The sequence below is a fragment of the Dermacentor albipictus genome, chromosome 8 (assembly GCF_038994185.2).
Source record: "Dermacentor albipictus isolate Rhodes 1998 colony chromosome 8, USDA_Dalb.pri_finalv2, whole genome shotgun sequence".
Lineage (NCBI taxonomy): Eukaryota > Metazoa > Arthropoda > Arachnida > Ixodida > Ixodidae > Dermacentor > Dermacentor albipictus.
Window position 1 is genome coordinate 30,899,404 of NC_091828.1, and position 18,198 is coordinate 30,917,601.

At 49.1% G+C, this 18,198-nt stretch overlaps 1 protein-coding gene across 2 annotated transcripts in view; it reads left to right on the forward strand.

The window, feature by feature from the left end:
* The window catches only part of LOC135912816 (sodium-coupled monocarboxylate transporter 1-like), a 161,365-nt gene that overhangs the window by 88,127 nt on the left and 55,040 nt on the right, over nt 1–18,198 (forward strand). The window contains exons 6-7 of one of the 2 annotated variants that reach the window (XM_070523223.1): nt 7,194–7,334; nt 17,855–17,984. In XM_070523223.1, coding sequence (XP_070379324.1) covers nt 7,194–7,334; nt 17,855–17,984 — 271 coding nt within the window. The remainder of the gene's footprint in view (nt 1–7,193; nt 7,335–17,854; nt 17,985–18,198) is intronic. The other variant, XM_070523225.1, reaches the window with a different exon arrangement.

The window sequence follows — 18,198 nt, forward strand, 5'->3', positions numbered from 1 at the left end:
GCAACGCCCCAACGCTAAAGCTTGTCCCGAGTTGGAAGCACTTGCCACCCTAGACGCCACATGAAGTCGCGTAGGTGGCCAGGCAGAAATGACGCCGTTATCACATGTCACGACACAATATTGGAACGTGCGAGGCAGGCTGGGGGAACTAGAGGAAGCAGTAAGGCTGACATAGTATCTACTACACGGTTTTAGAGAACGTCTACATCAGGACATACCTGTTGTATGTGGCGATAAAATGCCATGGCCGTACGGTAAAATGTAGGTGCATTTAACACTTGTGGTCCGCAATTTAAGTGTGCGCCCGGTAACATGAAGTGAATTTTTGGGCCAAGGAAATAGCAAGCGAGTTCCCGCGCTGGACACCGATCATGCTGTAACAGACGGAGCAGGAATTGCAGAGCAAGCAGCTGGCAGCGGACAGGCACGGATGGGAAGGCGAAGCCACCGCGAGAGCGTGGTTGCCGAAGCGCCTCGCGACAGACCAGTTCTGTACTGCCCGACCAGAAGAAGGCACCAAGAAGGGACTGCAAGGACCTAGAAACCCGTAATGGTAGCTGTACGACGTCACAAACGTACCACAGTCGGCCGCAAAATACAGACTGCGCTAAGTACCTTCTTTCTGATAGGGTTAAATCATAGCCTTGAACATCTTCAATATTTCGCCTTACATCTTCAAGAATTGAGAGTCACACAGAGTCTGATATGCCATTAGAGGTGTAGTCAAGGCCTAAAATGCGATGAGAATTGCTCTTTTGAAGAGGGAAAAGGGGACTTAGGCATGTCTGTGGTGAACCAATGAACAAATAACGACATTTTGAAAAAATTTTGCGCAGCACCTGAAATACTTCCGTACTCAGGGAAAATTCGAAGGCTACGGGTTAAGCTATCTTCATTCTTGAGATATAGTGTGATGTCATCGGCGAAGGCTGTCACCTTCACAGCACCGCTACCAGGCAGTGGGAGACCGCATACGTAAGGGTTTCTCACTATTGAGCGCAGAAATGGTTCAAGGCTGAGCACAAAGAGTACTGCGGATAGAGGGCACCCTTGATGAACGCCACGAGTAATGGGAAACGGCGCACTTTGTCGACCATCCAGGAACAGTGTACTTCGGATGTTTGAAGAGGTATTCCTAATAAGTTCAACAAAATTTGACGAAAAGCCGAACGAGGTCAGTACGTTCAAAATGTAGTTATGTTCAAGGCGATCGAATGCCTTTTCTTGATCTAGTGAAACTAAGAGGCCACGCGCCGACCTTGTCAGCGTGTATGTCATTATGTCACGATTGTGTCATTAAGACTGTGTATCTCTCTGCCATTGACTGAGCATGCCTGATGGTGTCGTATTAGGGAAGGCATCAGGTTTCTCAAGCGCCGGGTGAGAACAACTGTGAAGGTTTTGTAGTCAACGTTGAGAAGCGTGATTCGCCTCCATTCCTCTGGACGAACTGATGACGGATCATGCTTAGGTATCAGCACAATACGAGCGTCCCGAAAACTAAACGGGACATCCATGTTCTCAAAGCAGTGGCTGATAACAGATATGGAAGTGGCACCAATATCTTCCCAGAACGTTACATAAAACTGAACGGGTAACCACTCAGGCCCTTGGGCCGGGTCACGCTTCATGGAAGATAATGCTGCCTTCACTTCCTCGGCTGAGGGTCGCGCACAAAGACGGTCAGCTACCTCAGATGGAACCTGAGGCAGCCCGCTAAGCAATGTAAGAAATCCTCGAGAGCCAGGATCTATTTGCATGGTCGTATGCACCATGTTTTCAAAATGCGTTACAAAGAGCGAATAATCACGCGTGGGAGGTGGTGTAACAGGAAGTGCTCTTGGAGCCGCAGTACCGAATGCATTCGGCTGTCTAAAAAGCGAGTTTCTTGAAAAGCGCAGAACTTCGGGGTGTGCACACGGATTACGTCTGCATCGCCAAGCATCAGCTGACAAAGTCGACAGCACGATGAGGCGTTGGAAACGCCTCCGCAGCTCACGCTGCCATGACCGCACCAACGGAGTCAGTTTAGTGACCCGAAGGGCGATGCGGAGCTTCGTGGCAGTACCCGCCAGTTCTTCTGACATACGTCGTCTGAGTGCACGTCCTTCAATTGAACAGTCCAGACGCCACTGTATCTTGAGTGCATCCTATGACTCCCGGTCAGATCTAGAAACAGAGGTGCCCAAGACTCTTGAGAAGCAAGAGCGTGAGCGCGCGTCATGTAGAACGCGTATGTCTTGACGCCAAGGTTTTACTGATGAGGAAGCAGGGAAGCGAATTTCAAGTATAACTGGTTTGTGATCAGAAATATAAACAGGAGATAAAAGTAACGTTATCACATCAGACAGGGTGACATACTGAGCTAAACTGCTTGGCACATAGGCACGGTCTAACCTGCTTGACGACGCACCACCTCACCAGGTCCAGGCAAATAAAGAACCATAAAAAAGTATATATGTATCCAGCAACGAAAAATGCTGGACGAGGTGACGCAACTCCCGTGCGTTCCAATCAGGGCGACCCCAGCCCGGGCCTTGCACATCTGCTCGCGTGTCTAAGACCCAGTTAAAATCCCCAACAAGCACCACGTGATGACCGTCAAGGAAATACACGTCCCGGTCACGAAAAAAATCCTTGGACTTAATGGCCTGCGCGGGTCCATATATGCACAAAATCCGTAACCTAAATGAAGACAGTACACAATCATATGCCAATATTCGCCCAGTCCCATCATAAAGGACATGATGATCTCGCAAGAGAGCTTTGTTGAAAATAATAATACCAACTGCGCTAGATCCTGATGTCGCGAAGGAGAAGAAACAGTCTAGGTGAAAGTGCGTTTGAAAGTAAGGACATGTCCAAGGGTGAAAAAAATTTGTTTCTTGTAAACACAGTATGTCACAATTTTTTGCGCGGGCCACGCTGATAATTTCGGCTTGTTTGACCGGACTTCGGAACCATTGTGCATTTAATGAAATACTCTTCAGGGTGTCAGCCATAATTAATTCAATGTATCGAGAAACTGACCTGGTCGTGCTGTTCAAGTCGTCGCCCCGGGAATAAGTCCATGGGTTAAGCAGTGCACGCGTCACTTCTTCAGCCCTCTCGAAGGCCGAGGTTTTTTGGGCCGCTGTAACTCGCCACGGCGATCCGGGCCGCCGTCCGAGCCAGAGGCTGACGCATGAGCGCGCTTTACGTCTCGTGGGGCCGCCATTTCTATGTCGAGTTCATCCAGGCTTGGCGAGAGTACAACGCTGCTATCAACTCCGTGGCTGAAGCTGTTTTCTGATGAGGGTGATGTCGGTAGCTGTAGGGCGGCGGGATTGATTTCATCGTCACCGACAACTTCGGCAGCTGGTGTCTCATTCAGATGTAATGGTTGCGCAGTTGCAGGAGATGCAATTGAGGCGGATGAAGCCGCAGCAGATTTCGTGGATATATCGACTGTAGTGATCGCAGGTTCAGGTGCTTTATCTGCGTTTAAGACTTTGCTGTGATCAAGAGGAGTGGTGGTAGCAGTCGAAGTGAAGGCGCTTTAGCCCACAGCATGCGTGTCCATCGCTGCTTGTAAGGCCAGTGAACATGGCGTGTTGCGATCCGCCACGTCACGGTCTTCTTTTTCAGTAGAGGAGGCCGGTGAACATGGCGCGTTGTGACTTCCCGAGCTCCATGCCTCTTCTTTTTCATTTGTTGACGCTGGTTAGTGCGGTGTTAGTGCAATTTCTTTGCTTACGGCGTCACGCACAGTCGCAACCACAGTTGACGCCGGCGATAAGGGGGGAAAGGCTCCAGTAGCAGCGTCTTCCTATGAACGCCGCACAGGGCACGCCACCGTAGGGTGACTATCCCGGCAACGCCGACAAGGACGGTCGCATCCGTCACTTTCATGACCATGGACACCACAACGGCCACAGAACGCTGTGGTGCACTGTGCACGGTAGTGGTCGCTGGAGCCGCATCGACGGCACACGCGTTGCAAGCCGCGGTAGTCAAGCGTCACACGATGACCAGAGACTCGCACATAATTGGGGACCGAGGTTGTGGTACTCATTTCGATACGCATGAAGCCTGTGCCCGTGAGCATGCCACGTCGTCCACTCATAAGACCAGGGTTGACAGACAGAACCTTGCCGTTTGGTGATAGTGCCTGGACGAGGACTTCGTTCGGAACGAAGGACGGCAAAAAGAGGCAGGTTACGTTGATTACCTGCGGGCCGACGGGAATGACAGGAAAACGCTCGTCACCGATGACGAGGCAGCCAGCATCGATGATTAGAGTCATGGAAGCCATGCTCTTGACGGTGACTTGGAAGTTGAGGCCTACCATGTGCTGAACGCAGTAGTTCTCAGAGAGGCCAACTATTGAGGCCGTCGCGTCGACGACGGTCTCGGGACCATTCCTTGTAGGGACAACAACATCGAAGACGTCGACCTTCGAGGGAGTCCATGATGCTGTAGGCACCATGGCGTGAGAGGTGGACGTCCCCGACGGGGAACACGCAGAGGCGTTGGTAGAAACGCTTGTTCCGTGCTCCTTCTTCTTCTCTAGGGGGTAAAATCACCACAAGCGGCGTACGTCACACGCGTACGTCAGCACTTTTGTCGGCGCCTGTAAGTACTAAGGGATACGGAGTAGCGCTAAATGAAGCACAGGACCGCATTACATATGCTAGTTACTGCAGAAACAAATTAGAAAAAAATTTTGCTTCCGAATACTTCCGATTGTTTGTTCAATTGCGACTCAAGCTGTAACTTCTGGTACGCTGAAGTTTTATTTGTCATTTCCAATCGCGCGACGTTCAAACACCAGATACAGTGCACCAAACACTTGATTGTCATGTTTTGTCATTGAGGCAGACAAGGTTGCCTGTGCTCTTTTCAACACCAGCCATCCGTGAGTTCCACGGCGCGGGTTTTGCGCCGCCTCCTCTGAGAGATGGCGCCAGGCTGGGTAACTGGGTTGGCATCATCCATGGTGCCGCGGATGGTTGAGATGGCTGTGAGATGGTTCTCAGTAATTGCCGTAATTATTTTAACCAATCTGCGTTGCCGGTAGCCATTTCATGCTGACACATGATCGATTACGAGAGACACAGCATTTTTTTATAGTTCCTGCTTGCCAAATGAGACAGCGTATTCGGAGCACTGGAAACAAGTTTAACATCAAAGCGTTGTCCTATTTGCTTGACAGATGGGGCATGCAGTGTATGCACGGTATGACCGTGATTTTGTTGACCTTCTCGGCTGACCTTTGTACCCCTCAATCACCAACGCTTCCGTGCTGTTTTTTTTCCCGATGCACTGGCTCAGCTACTGAGAGAAAGAAGGAACCTGGGTAACCTGCTCTTTCTAGACGTTTCACCTGCTCCAAGAAAATGCGCCCCCCCCCCCCTTAGGCGTGGTGGCAGAATTGTCCAAAGCACTTGAGAAATGTGGCTGCACATTTGCCTTGGTTACGAATTTACTATGAGCGGATGTGAATAGAAGGCGTGGCTTCTAGCGAGCACGTGTGAGCTGCTGAGAACACTGTTCTGATATCTGTACCGAACGTAGTCGTCCTTTTTTCGGCCCCTCATGTGCCAACACAAGTCACCACACCCAGTGCTATGGTAGACACAATTCAAACCCCCTCTTTCTGAATATAGATACGCCCATTTTATTCCACGAAAGCGGACGTGAGGCACGAAGAGGTGAAGTAACCCACGAGCGCTCATGCCAGCCATTTTTCTGAATTGCAAAACTCCTGAATGATCAATACCTTCTTCAGAGTCCTTCAGTATATCTCTTGAATAATGCAGGTAATTTATGGCAACCGTGGAAGCTTTGATGCAGCAGTGTGATTACTGCATCAAACATTCCACGACCTGTCCTGAATTTTCAGTCATGGATAAGCTAAGGTACAAGGGGGGGGGGGGGGGGTTGCAACTTGCCTTGTAATAACCGTCCCAAATTATTTTGCCAGGATCCCTTTTCTGAGAGAAGTAACCTGAACGGTATCGAGTGTTTGTGCGTCTTGGGACAGCGCTTGGTAAGTCTGGTTAATATTCGTCCTCGTGTTTTTCGCGCTGTTTAGCATTTGTATGAATCACTAACTAGCCCAGATAGCCACCTTGCTATGTTTCCTTGTATCCTTGATTGACGGGAAGGACTGGGGTGGACGCCTTTCTGTTTGCCCAGTATTAACGTTAGCCACAACCTCACGAGAGGTGGGTAGTGTCGGCGCTTGAGACAGGGAGGTACGGTTGCGCCACGGTGTTCTTTTCTCTTCTTATTAGTAGCAATACGCAGGCCATGGACATACATGGCGCGGAGGTTGCCTTTCGAAGAGCTTATATTGCTTGGCGTTTGCCTTGTGTAGCTTGACTCTAATAACAGCTTTTTCTTGGGGTTTGTGTCGGTCTCTAGGTTGTCACTTTCAAGAACGAAAAAAGTCAGTCACCCCATAAAATCCGTTACCATCCTTAATAATCTCCCATGATCAAGGATCCCGGCCAGGGCGGCCGCATTTCCCAGAGGGCGAAGTGCTAAAACACCCGTGTACGTAGATTTACGTGCACGTTAAAGAACCGCAGGCGGTCCCTATTTCCGGAGTCCCCCACTACAGCGTCACTCATAATCGGAAGGTGGTTTTGACACGCAAAACCCCATAATCTCTCTCTCTCTCTCTCAAGGACTTTCAAAATCTGCACACCGCCACAAGACATTGTTAATTCCTATGCAGTTTACTTGGTGCCCAATCGTCGGCACTTAATGCATCCACTGTTTATTTGGAGGTGCTAATAACAACGTATTTCTACAAAACAAGAAAAGAGCTAATTTTGTTCATATTTTGTCGCTTCCCGAATATAAGTTTTACATTTTGTGGACACGATGAACCCATTTTGTTACCAATGCACAGCGCAGCTTTACTAGTGCAGTACAGCTACACCTTTCACATTTTGCTGGTTTTTCTATACAAATAACTATACACAGAAAATAAATGGAGTATATATGACCGAAATGTGCCTTTATTCTAGGTAATGGTAATGCCATCGACACGATTTTGTACGCGTCTTTGCGTTGCCAGGTACAGTGGTATTAAGAGGAGTCTTTCATGTCTACGCAGTCTGCTCAATAAAACCAAATTCGCAACATGATACTACTGCCGTATACACCGGATGAGCGAATGCCGACGTTACTTCTTTTGGTAGTTTCAGTTTCAACTTGACCATCGACGAAAACGTATGGTCCTGTATTGTGGGAACAACAGCACTGGCAATATATCGACTATGTCTTGACCAAATGGTTGTACAGCGGATAATGGCATCTCCTTCAGCGAAGAAAGCTCGAAGGTATGCAATTCTGCTGTCGCAATGACGAGGCGTTTCCTTTTTTTTTTCAGTTTTGTGAGCTGAACTTTCGGCTTCAGCTCCTTCGATCCCTTAATTACAGTTGCCACCATTGCGTTCTTCTATCATTTTTTCCTGTTAATCCAATATTCTTAGTGCTAACAACGAATCGTTGGTTTCTATTGGTGGAGTATATTTTATTTTACTAAATATTAACAAAGCCCGATTTCCCATTTTACTGCTCTGGCATGGATCACATGGTCAAGATGTTAAGACATATGCACAAACCAACCTTTCCACCAACCAACCAACCAAACTAATTCTGCAGGATGACTTGCTCATGCGAACGATATGTGAAATGCCTTTATGGAGACGGTAAATTGGAGACGGTAAACGCTGCTAAAAAAATGTTCTAATCGCCTTTCTACTCGGCGTAAGAAAATGATAGCGACGGCTTTGTGTCTCTCAGGTGTCAAGCAAGCGCAACATACAATGACCAAGAGCTGGCCTTTTCTAGAAATTTCATCCCTACGTACTATGGCGGCTGTTTCAGATTTCACCAAGGATTATTTTCTTCATCAGCAAGGTCTTAGCTGCGTGCCTTGCTGGGGAGCCTAAATCTAAATCTAAGTTCTAAAATCCAATCCGCAACCAGCAAGCAAGGTGATGCACGCGACACCAGACTACGCTGTCTCCGGGGTCGTACAACAGTTCACCCTGATAACTCCGGGGCAAGCCCAGTTAACGATTTCACTTTCTTCTTCAATGGCCGGACTTACTTGAATGAAAGAAGAGCAAGTAGACGTGTCCAACTCCGCGAAAGAAAGCACAGGACGTTCCGCTTTCTTAAAGTGTGTGTAGGTATGTAAACGTAGATTTCATGCTCTGAGGACAAATATATATTTTTGGTAGTTTTACCATATAATACCGTAAAAAACAAGGGGCGGAATTCTCTATGGGAACTTACGAACAAATTTTTGCGTAACAACAATCTTACAAAAAAACGTGTTCCCAAAGTTTAGTCTTCGCAAGCTCAGTAAGTTTGCCGTGCCCGCCGCTGCAAATATAAGCGCTGTAGACGAAAAAATGCGCATATGTAAGGGTGGCATAGGTTGGACTTTCGGTACTTCTGTCAATAGTTAGCGTAATTCGATACACAAAACCTAAACAGTCGTCGCAGATGGCGACCTATGAAGTGTATTTACGATATGGGTGTTGAAATCTTACGACCATAATCATGTCCATCTGCGCCACCCGAGCTGACTCGGGTAAGTGTTGGAACGCGCTGTTTCGAGTTATTGGCCGGAGGCCATAATTGATAGCCAACGATAGCGCGTGCTTATACGTTTGCGGTGCGGTGTGATTTGTCATCTCAAAGTGCTTTGTGCTTTTTCTGTGCACAACTGTAATGCACGTGCGCTGCTTTGTGAGGTAGTAGCAGTAATGCTGACCGCCAAACTTCTGTCTTATGTCTGATGAGCTTTGTTTCTGTATGCACGCTGTTAGGCCGCTCATCGTCGAACAGGCAAAATGGACGGCGTAGGGCTGCATGATTGTTTTGTATATACTTTTGCAGTGCCGCGAGTTGCCCATGCGTTTTGTGAATGGGGAAGCGTCCAACCCCCAGCGCCTCGGGCGGCAACCGTTTCTGTTTTTGAGGGGTCGGACGGCCCGCGTGGTGTTGGGTGACGAGCCGAGGCGCGCGCCGCCGCGGGGGGCGCGGTGTAGAGGCGGAAAACGGATTCGGAGAACATGCTTTTACGCGCGCTGTGTTGACATTCCGCCGATGGTCATAATAGGGCCACGCGGACAAAGCTCGAGTGGGACGGTCGTATACGCGACGTTGTGGCGCCGGCTCTTGAGTCCCCTTGCTAATTAGAGACGCAGCTGCTACCAATGTTGACCACGTCTGGCGCGTACGGAGCGGGGGGTTCACGCCCCTACGCATTCGGACGGCAGCCACGTGCATCTTGTTTTGAGCGCTGGGGAGAGCCCGCTTGGTGTCGTGTTACAACATGCAGTGCGCGCCGGAGAGGGGCGCGGTGCGCATGCTGAGGCCGCGTTCGGAGAATGTCGTTTTAAGAGCACCCGAGTCCGGATGCCGCCAGCGGTAATTATTTTTCTACCAGGAAAAACCTTGAGGGGAACTACGGTACGCAGTGTTGGGACACCAGCGCCCGAGCCCCCTTGCTGGCTAGAAACGCCGCTGAGGTGCGAGATGGCCTCAATAAATCGTGCATGCCTGGCGTGTTTGCCGAGGCCGTCACTGACCACGTGGAAATAGGAGGGGGAGAAGAAGATGTGGGAAGAGGGAAAACAGGGTGGTTTTCCAATAGATTCACTTATGAGAGTAAGCCCATCCCTTTGGGTTGTGGCTTAAGAAACTGTCAACTCTCATTGGCAATTGCTTCCGTGGGATGGGCTAACGACCCTACCGCCCTTTTTCTTTGTCTCTTTCCCCTATAACAATCGAGACGAGGCGCTTGTTCCTCAGTCTAGGCTGTAATCACTAAACCTGATAGAACAGTAAGACTCCGTACGATGCAACGCTAGTCTGGGCCGTAACCACTTAGTGGTAGAACAGTGAGACTCAGTTCGTCGTATGTAGTGACAGTTGTCCTAGGCTCTAACTTAAGAGAGAGTAGAAGAGTAAGGCGCTGTTTACTTGTGTGTTTTGTATCAGTGTTCTTTTGCTCACTGTGTATTTGACTGTGTAAATATTTCCGTTGCAATATATCTTCAAGTTTTGTTACCTCCAACCTGCCTCCTGCTTCATCAAGGCCGATAATCACCTTGAAGAGACTTTGGTCGACTTCAAGGAGAAAAGAACAATCAAAACTTAACTGGCGCAGCCGACAGGATCAGCGAGCTCTACAACATCGAATCCTGGACCAGTGGTGAAAGGATCAAGTCATCCAACGAGCACCTCCTGCACCTTTGAGAAGATCCCACAGCAGTCAAGCCCGGCACCGTGGAGGAGATCCGAAAACGACAGTGCATTCAGCAAAGGATGAGCAGGATTTCTTGCGTCTTTCTCAAGTTGGCATGGCAGTTGATGCGTAGAGCAAATGGTGAGGACACGCGGGGGCGCAGAGACAATGGAGTCTAATGGAGTTGAGGGTGCGACGGTGGCGGAAATGGGTCGGAATCGGGAGTTATCAAATGACGATAGGCTAAATTCCGATAAGTGAAATGAAATGAGAGAACCCAGTCAGAGCCAGGAATTTTCGCAGCAGGCATCTCAGCCTTTGCAAATTCCGAATGATACAAGAACGCTTGAACTTGAAATTCAAAGGCTCAATGCTCAGACTACCTGTATACAACTTCAGATTGAGTACGAAAGGCTGTTGCAGGCAAGGACGAATGCTGAACGTCTCAATGGCACGTCGTCCAGCGCTGAGTCGGAGCGGGGCGATCGGAGGCGAATGGGCTTCGACTCCGTCGAGCAATGCGCAAAAGTGCTGAAAGGGTTCCGCCTGCCGTGTGACGCGGATGTACCCTTATGGTTTGAGGAGGTAGAAAGACTTTTTGCTACTTACGGGGTACCGTATGAGAGTCGCGTGCATTTAGTCATGCCAGCTCTAACTGAGCGCGTTCGCTACCTACTGCGTAACCTCAACCAGGAGGAGAGTACAGATTACGAGTCAGTTAAACAGGCAGTGTTGATGGAACTGAAGCTTTCTCCGGCGGAGTATCTGCAAAGGTTTGAGAGAGCAGTGAAGCGGAAGGAGGAGACGTGGTCACAGTTCGCGTCGCGAGTGAAAACGTATTTCTCCTACTACCTTCAAGTAAGAGGGGCCGACAGCGTAGAAGTTAAGGCAGAACTCATGGTAGCGGATCGTATAAAAGCGGGCCTTAGTATAGAGGGTCTTGAGTACGTGAGGCTACGAGAAGGCGAGGAATGGCTTAAGCCACCTGAGATTGCCAAAGTACTGCAAACTTTGGAACAAGCGAAAGGCAAAGGATATGCCTCAAAGCCATCAGCGGCAGAGATGGGGCAAAAGCCGACGCGAGTGGCGAAAAGCGCCCTCAAGTGCCACGTATGTCACAGCTCAGGCCATTTCGCTAAGGATTGCCCGAAGTCTAGTGACAAGGGAAACCAGCCAAAGAAGGCTACCGAACCAAGGCCGAGTACACAAAGGGTGGTGATAGCCGACGAGACGGGAAGTGGGATACCTGATGGAGTCCTTACTGCAAAGGTAGAGGCCTTGAAACACAAAGGTGAAGGCATGACCAACCTACAGTTGATCCCGATCTCATGCGGAAACGTATCCACAGATGCGATTTTAGATACGGGGACTGAAATAACTGTCATACGCGAGAGTCTGCTTCCGCAATGTATTGTGGAGCCTTCAGGCACGATACGATTGGTGTCTGCGTTTGGTAAAACTATTGAGGCAAAGCTAGCAACGTTGCCGGTAAAGTTAAATAGCCCGCAAATGGCAGCGGAACCTCAGAACGTTGACCAACTCTGCGCGTTGACTAATGAGCTCGTCGAGGGCACAGATTGTTTGTTGACCAAGGAAGATTGGGAACATTTATTGAGGGCCAGCAGCTCTCTGGAATCCACTGTAGCACCGGCCCAGCCTGCTCAGAGGATAGAGCGATGAAATGAGAAAGCCGAGGCAGTAGCCTGCAACGTTACTTTGGAGGAGGAAGGTGTTTCTGGAGAAGTTGAGCTAATTGATGAAGAGAGGGATGCGTCAATAAGCCAGAGAGAAGAGTTCCGCAGATTGCAGCTAGCTGACGCTACCTTAAAGAAGGGGTGGGAAGATGCTCGGAGTGGGAAATCCGGCATGTTCGTCTCTGATGGACTCTTATACCACTGGGACTCAATAGTAGGCACCCGAGTGAGACAACTAGTTGTTCCGAAAGACAAGCGCAGTGAGGTGATGCATTTGGCTCACGAGTCACTATGCGGAGGGCACCTAGGCCCGAAGAAAACTAAAGTGCGCATTAGGTATAATTTTTTTTGGCCTGGCATGGAGAAGGAGGTATTTGAGCATTGTCGCTCATGCCATGATTGTCAAATTCGCTCTGACAGGCGTCGCACGGACAGAGTACCTATAACTCCTCTCACTAGGCCAGAGCACCCTTTTCAAATTGTCAACGTAGATATCATTGAACCCTTAGACACACCGTCAGCGAGAGGCCATAGGTACGCGCTATGCTTGGTGGACATTTGCACAAGGTGGCCAGAGGTTGTCCCACTGCGCTCTTTGACAGCTAAGGCGACTTGCGACGCGTTGATTGAAATTTTCAGTCGCACTGCCGTTCCGGAAATGATCTGTTCCGACCAGGGCACTAATTTCAAATCACAGCTCACACAGTCGATGCTCGAGAAATTAGGTTGCGCACCAAGGTTCTCGACCCCAGAACACCCAGAGAGTAATGGAGTCGTAGAAAGATGGAACAGGGTATTCAAAAACATGTTGTTCCATGTCATTCAAAGAGACTCGAAGAATTGGGACAAATTGATCCCGCTTGTATTATCGGCTTATCGGGAAGTTCCCCGTGAGGTTACCGGAGTGGCTCCATTCCGTCTGTTGTATGAAAGAAACCCCACGGGACCGCTTCTAATACTACAGCGGACGTGGACCGGAGAACTGACGGTACCTGCAACTTTAAGAGAGAACCCCGCTAAGTATATACAGCAACTTCAGGAGCAACTCGAGACCGCTGCTAATATCGCTGAGCTAACTAGTGCAACACGTCAGGACAGCTATGTTGGTGCGTATAATCGCAGCACCAGAGACAAAGCTTGTACGGTTGGCGATAAAGTGCTGGTATTCGACAACGATCGGAATGGTAAGATGGCACCTAAGTGGCTGGGCCCGTTCACAGTGGTTGGACGTGAGCGACGGCATTCTTATCGGGTTGAAACAGTAGAGGGTAAAGTGAAAAGTATTCACGCCAACTACATTCGACCATACTATGCAAGAGTCAGCCATATTGGGGTCATTTTCGATCAGGACCATGACTTTGGGGAGGTAGAATATGCTCCGCAACCTACAACTATAAGGCGCGAAGAGTTGGCGGTGGCAAGCGAAAAGGTTGCTCATCTAGATGCTGATTCCCAGACGGAAATACAGGCTGTATTTCAAAGGCATCGTGCACTCTTTGACGGCATTCCGGGTATGGCAAATGTGGGTCGACATGGGTAGAATTAGAACCAGGGCACCAGCCAAGGAAGACGTTCCCTTATCGGATACCTGAGCTGTTAAGGAAAGAAGTCAGCCGGCAAGTTGGTGAACTTTTGGCTTGGAAACGGATCTATCCTACTGAAAGCGAATTTGCGCATCCGGTAGTATGCGTAGGGAAAAAGGATGGGACAATCCGCATATGTGTAGGTTACCGCGCGCTAAATGCCGTCACCAAAGTGGATGCGTTCCCTATGATGAATCCTCAAGAATTGATTTTCAGAGTGGGAAGAGCACAGTTCATTACGGTGATAGACCTTAGGCGCGGGTACTGGCAGGTGCCGATGGAAAAGAAGAGTCAGAATTTCACCGCGTTTCTAACGCATGAAGGTCAATATGTTCGGAAAGTGATGCCGTTCGGGCTAAAAAATTCAGCCGCGACCTTTCAGAGAATGGTGAACAAGCTCTTATCGCAACATCAGACATACGCCACGGCATACCTAGATGATATTGCCATTTTCTCTAACACGTGGAAGGAGCACTTAAAGCATCTCGACATTATCCTTCAGGTCCTAGAAAAGGCTGGGCTGAAAGCCAGTCCGGAAAAGTGTCAGGTTGCACAATCCCACATTCATTACCTCGGGCATATTGTCGGTTCAGGGACGCACGCACCAGATCCAGAGAAAATAGCTGCAATTAACAATCTGGTGCCACCACGCACTAAAAAGGAGCTACGCAGCCTGCTAGGACTGTGCGGCTACTATCGCGAGTACGTCAGAGAATATGCAGAGGTGGCGAGCCCGCTCACACGGTTAACAAAGAAAGCGGTACCCAATAGCATACCCTGGCCTGAGGAAGCTCAGACGGCATTTGAGACACTGAAACAGTCCCTGTGCGAGGCCGTTGCGCTCAGCACTCCGGACCCATCTGAGCCCTACTGGCTTTTCACAGACGCATCAGCTACGTCGGCGGGCGCTTGTTTGGCGGAAATGACAGCTGAGGGAAAGGAGAGGCCTATTGCCTTTGCCAGCCACCGCTTCACGCCGACTCAGACGCGATGGTCGACAATTGAGAGGGAAGCGTTTGCTATTATATGGGCCTTAAAGAAGTTTGACTACTGACTTTTTGGTGCCGAGATAACCGTGGTTTCCGACCACAATCCATTGTCGTACCTTACAACTTCGACTCCACACGGGGCAAAATTGACAAGATGGGCGCTGGCTTTCCAGCGATATCACGTGTCAGTGCGACATCGGAAGGGTGTCAGTAATGGTAACGCGGATGCTTTGTCCAGGCTTCACAACAGCTCATGGAAGCCAGCGTAATACTATAGTGCCATGCCAACTGGATGGGCGTGAATGTTCCTGCTCACTTGGCGCTGTATATTGCGGACTTTGTGAGTGCCGATTCAAGACACAGAGACACTAGAGTGCTCTTACAGTTTGGAACTGCAATCGTGTGCTTAATAGTTTGATGACATGTATTGTGTATTTCTTTTTACTCTCTTCTTGCTTTGTTATCTGAAAGTGTTTGTTGTTGTGATGTAATTAGGCTAGGGTGTGATTAGAATGTTCATTACGTAATCGCGGCAGTGATTTATCGTATCACTGAGCGAAAATCAGCCCAGTATACTCTTTAGGGGGAACGTGTTAGGCCGCTCATCGTCGAACAGGCAGAATGGACGGCGTAGGGCTGCATGATTGTTTTGTATATACTTTTGCAGTGCCGCGAGTTGCCCATGCGTTTTGTGAATGGGGAAGCGTCCACCCCCCAGCGCCTCGGGCGGCAACCGTTTCTGTTTTTGAGGGGTCGGACGGCCCGCGTGGTGTTGGGTGACGAGCCGAGGCGCGCGCCGCCGCGGGGGGCGCGGTGCAGAGGCGGAAAACGGATTCGGAGAACATGCTTTTACGCGCGCTGTGTTGACATTCCGCCGATGGTCATAATAGGGCCACGCGGACAAAGCTCGAGTGGGACGGTTGTATACGCGACGTTGTGGCGCAGGCTCTTGAGTCCCCTGCTAATTAGAGACGCAGCTGCTAGCAATGTTGACCACGTCTGGCGCGTACGGAGCGGGGGGTTCACGCCCCTACGCATTCGGACGGCAGCCACGTGCATCTTGTTTTGAGCGCTGGGGAGAGCCCGCTTGGTGTCGTGTTACAACATGCAGTGCGCGCCGTAGAGAGGGGCGCGGTGCGCATGCGGAGGCCGCGTTCGGAGAATGTCGTTTTAAGAGCACCCGAGTCCGGATGCCGCCAGCGGTAATTATTTTTCTACCAGGAAAAACCTTGAGGGGGACTACGGTACGCGGTGTTGGGACACCAGCGCCCGAGCCCCCTTGCTGGCTAGAAACGCCTCTGAGGTGCGAGATGGCCTCAATAAATCGTGCATGCCTGGCGTGTTTGCCGAGGCCGTCACTGACCACGTGGAAATAGGAGGGGGAGAAGATGTGGGAAGAGGGAAAACAGGGTGGTTTTCCAATAGATTCACTTATGAGAGTAAGCCCATCCCTTTGGGTTGTGGCTTAAGAAACTGTCAACTCTCATTGGAAATTGCTTCCGTGGGATGGGCTAACAACCCTACCGCCCTTTTTCTTTGTCTCTTTCCCCTATAACAATCGAGACGAGGCGCTTGTTCCTCAGTCTAGGCTGTAATCACTAAACCTGATAGAACAGTAAGACTCCGTACGATGCAACGCTAGTCTGGGCCGTAACCACTTAGTGGTAGAACAGTGAGACTCGGTTGGTCGTATGTAGTGACAGTTGTGCTAGGCTCTAACTTAAGAGAGAGTAGAAGAGTAAGGCGCTGTTTACTTGTGTGTTTTGTATCAGTGTTCTTTTGCTCACTGTGTATTTGACTGTGTAAATATTTCCGTTGCAATATATCTTCAAGTTTTGTTACCTCCAACCTGCCTCCTGCTTCATCAACGCCGATAATCACCTTGAAGAGACTTTGGTCGACTTCAAGGAGAAAAGAACAATTAAAACTTAACTCACGCAATGGCCTAAATTTCCATGCTTGTCATTGCACTCTATTGGGTATTAAAAATAGAAGTGTAGCGCCCGTGCCTGAGCAGTTCTTACAGAGAAAGCTGTATGTGGCTAACTTTCCGTAGGGTTTTTCGGCGTCCAGCAACAGAAACGGACTTGGTGATTTTTACCAGACGCATACGGGTGCAGTGCGGCTCCACGGATGTCAAAATGCCGAACAGATTAGAACGCTCGCCATGAACAATAGCGTGAAGTCAAAGTTATCGCAGTCTATAAGCAGGAGAGGTATCGGTGCTAGAAACAGGAACGCTGTAGGGAACAGCAACGAGAATGTAAACGGCGCCGGCGCGAAGCGACCACCGACGAAGAATGTTCCCGCGATGCAGAAGGAAAACGACAATCGCGAGCGCGGGCACCTCCGAACCTGCAAAGACGCCAGACTCGCAGCGAAAAAAAAAAATGACAACCATCCCACTCTAGGAAGACGGAATGGCATCAAAAGCACTTTGCTTTTCGTTTGAAAGATTTTACTGTCGTCAGCTTCCGCTGCCATTTCATCTTCACAGAGTGGGATGGATGCCATTTTTTCACTGATGTGTTTTGAACACTTCTATCATTTCTTTTTCTAGTTTGAGCTATCTCTTGCCCATAGTGCTGCGGATGATACTTTTTGCAACGCCTTAAGGCTATAACTCCATGCGCGATGGAATAATAATAAAGAGCGCTTATACGTATCGAATTATCAAAACTTCTCGCTGTTGCACAATTCCACTGTATTCTTCCGCACTGTTAGCCTCAGCCTTGTTTTATACAGCTCACAGTTTCAATTCAGTACGAAGCGGAAGCGGCGTAGTGTCGGTGCCCGCAATTTGGCACATTCTCTGATCCACGTTGTGAACCAACGTATGCGTAGATGTATGCCAATCCTCTCCGATATCAAGCGGCACGTCAATTCGATGATATAAAGGTGCCATAATGGCCAAGCAACAGGCTGGGAGCGCGCTTATGGCTATTTCCCCGGTAGGTACTTGGCAGCAGAACTTGCCTCCGACTACGGCTTGCCTTAACATGGTGAATTTTATGTTGAGTTTCAGTTACCCTCATGTGATGTTACGTACATCAAAACAGTGAAATGTTCGGATCAGCAAACATAGTTGAAAGCTTTGTTACAAGAACCGAAGTATAGCTGTACCAGTACAAAATATAAACTAGGAATACGTCGCAACTTACACTGTGAAATAATTTATCGGTATAGCGTTGTGACGTGCAGCACTGAAGGCTAATTTGTTGCTGTGAAAACCGAAAGCGTGGCCAAGGTTTTTGAACTTCGATATAGAGTCATTCAACAAAGGAAGTTCTGGAAGTGTTTTCTTAAACCCTCTTTGTGTCTATGCAGAACCGTGCTCTCAGGTGCTCTCTTACTTTTTCTACCATACGCTTCCTGCAATTTATTGGGGATTGCGATGACTATATGGTACAGAGGATGTGATCCAATGCTATCAGGTGCCATACAGAGGATTGACCAGGTAAGCGTTTTATTCGAGCAGCTTATTTCAGGGTAATTACCTACTATAGCCCTAGAGGAGGCATTCCATTTCTAATGGCCACAACCAGCAAATTATCGCAGCCAATGAATCTCAACAAAACTTCTCTTACATGTTCTCTTCGGCACTTTACTCATCTCTGCCAAACAGTACGGTTGAACTCGTTCAGTAAGTTTTGCTGCGACAGGAGCTAATT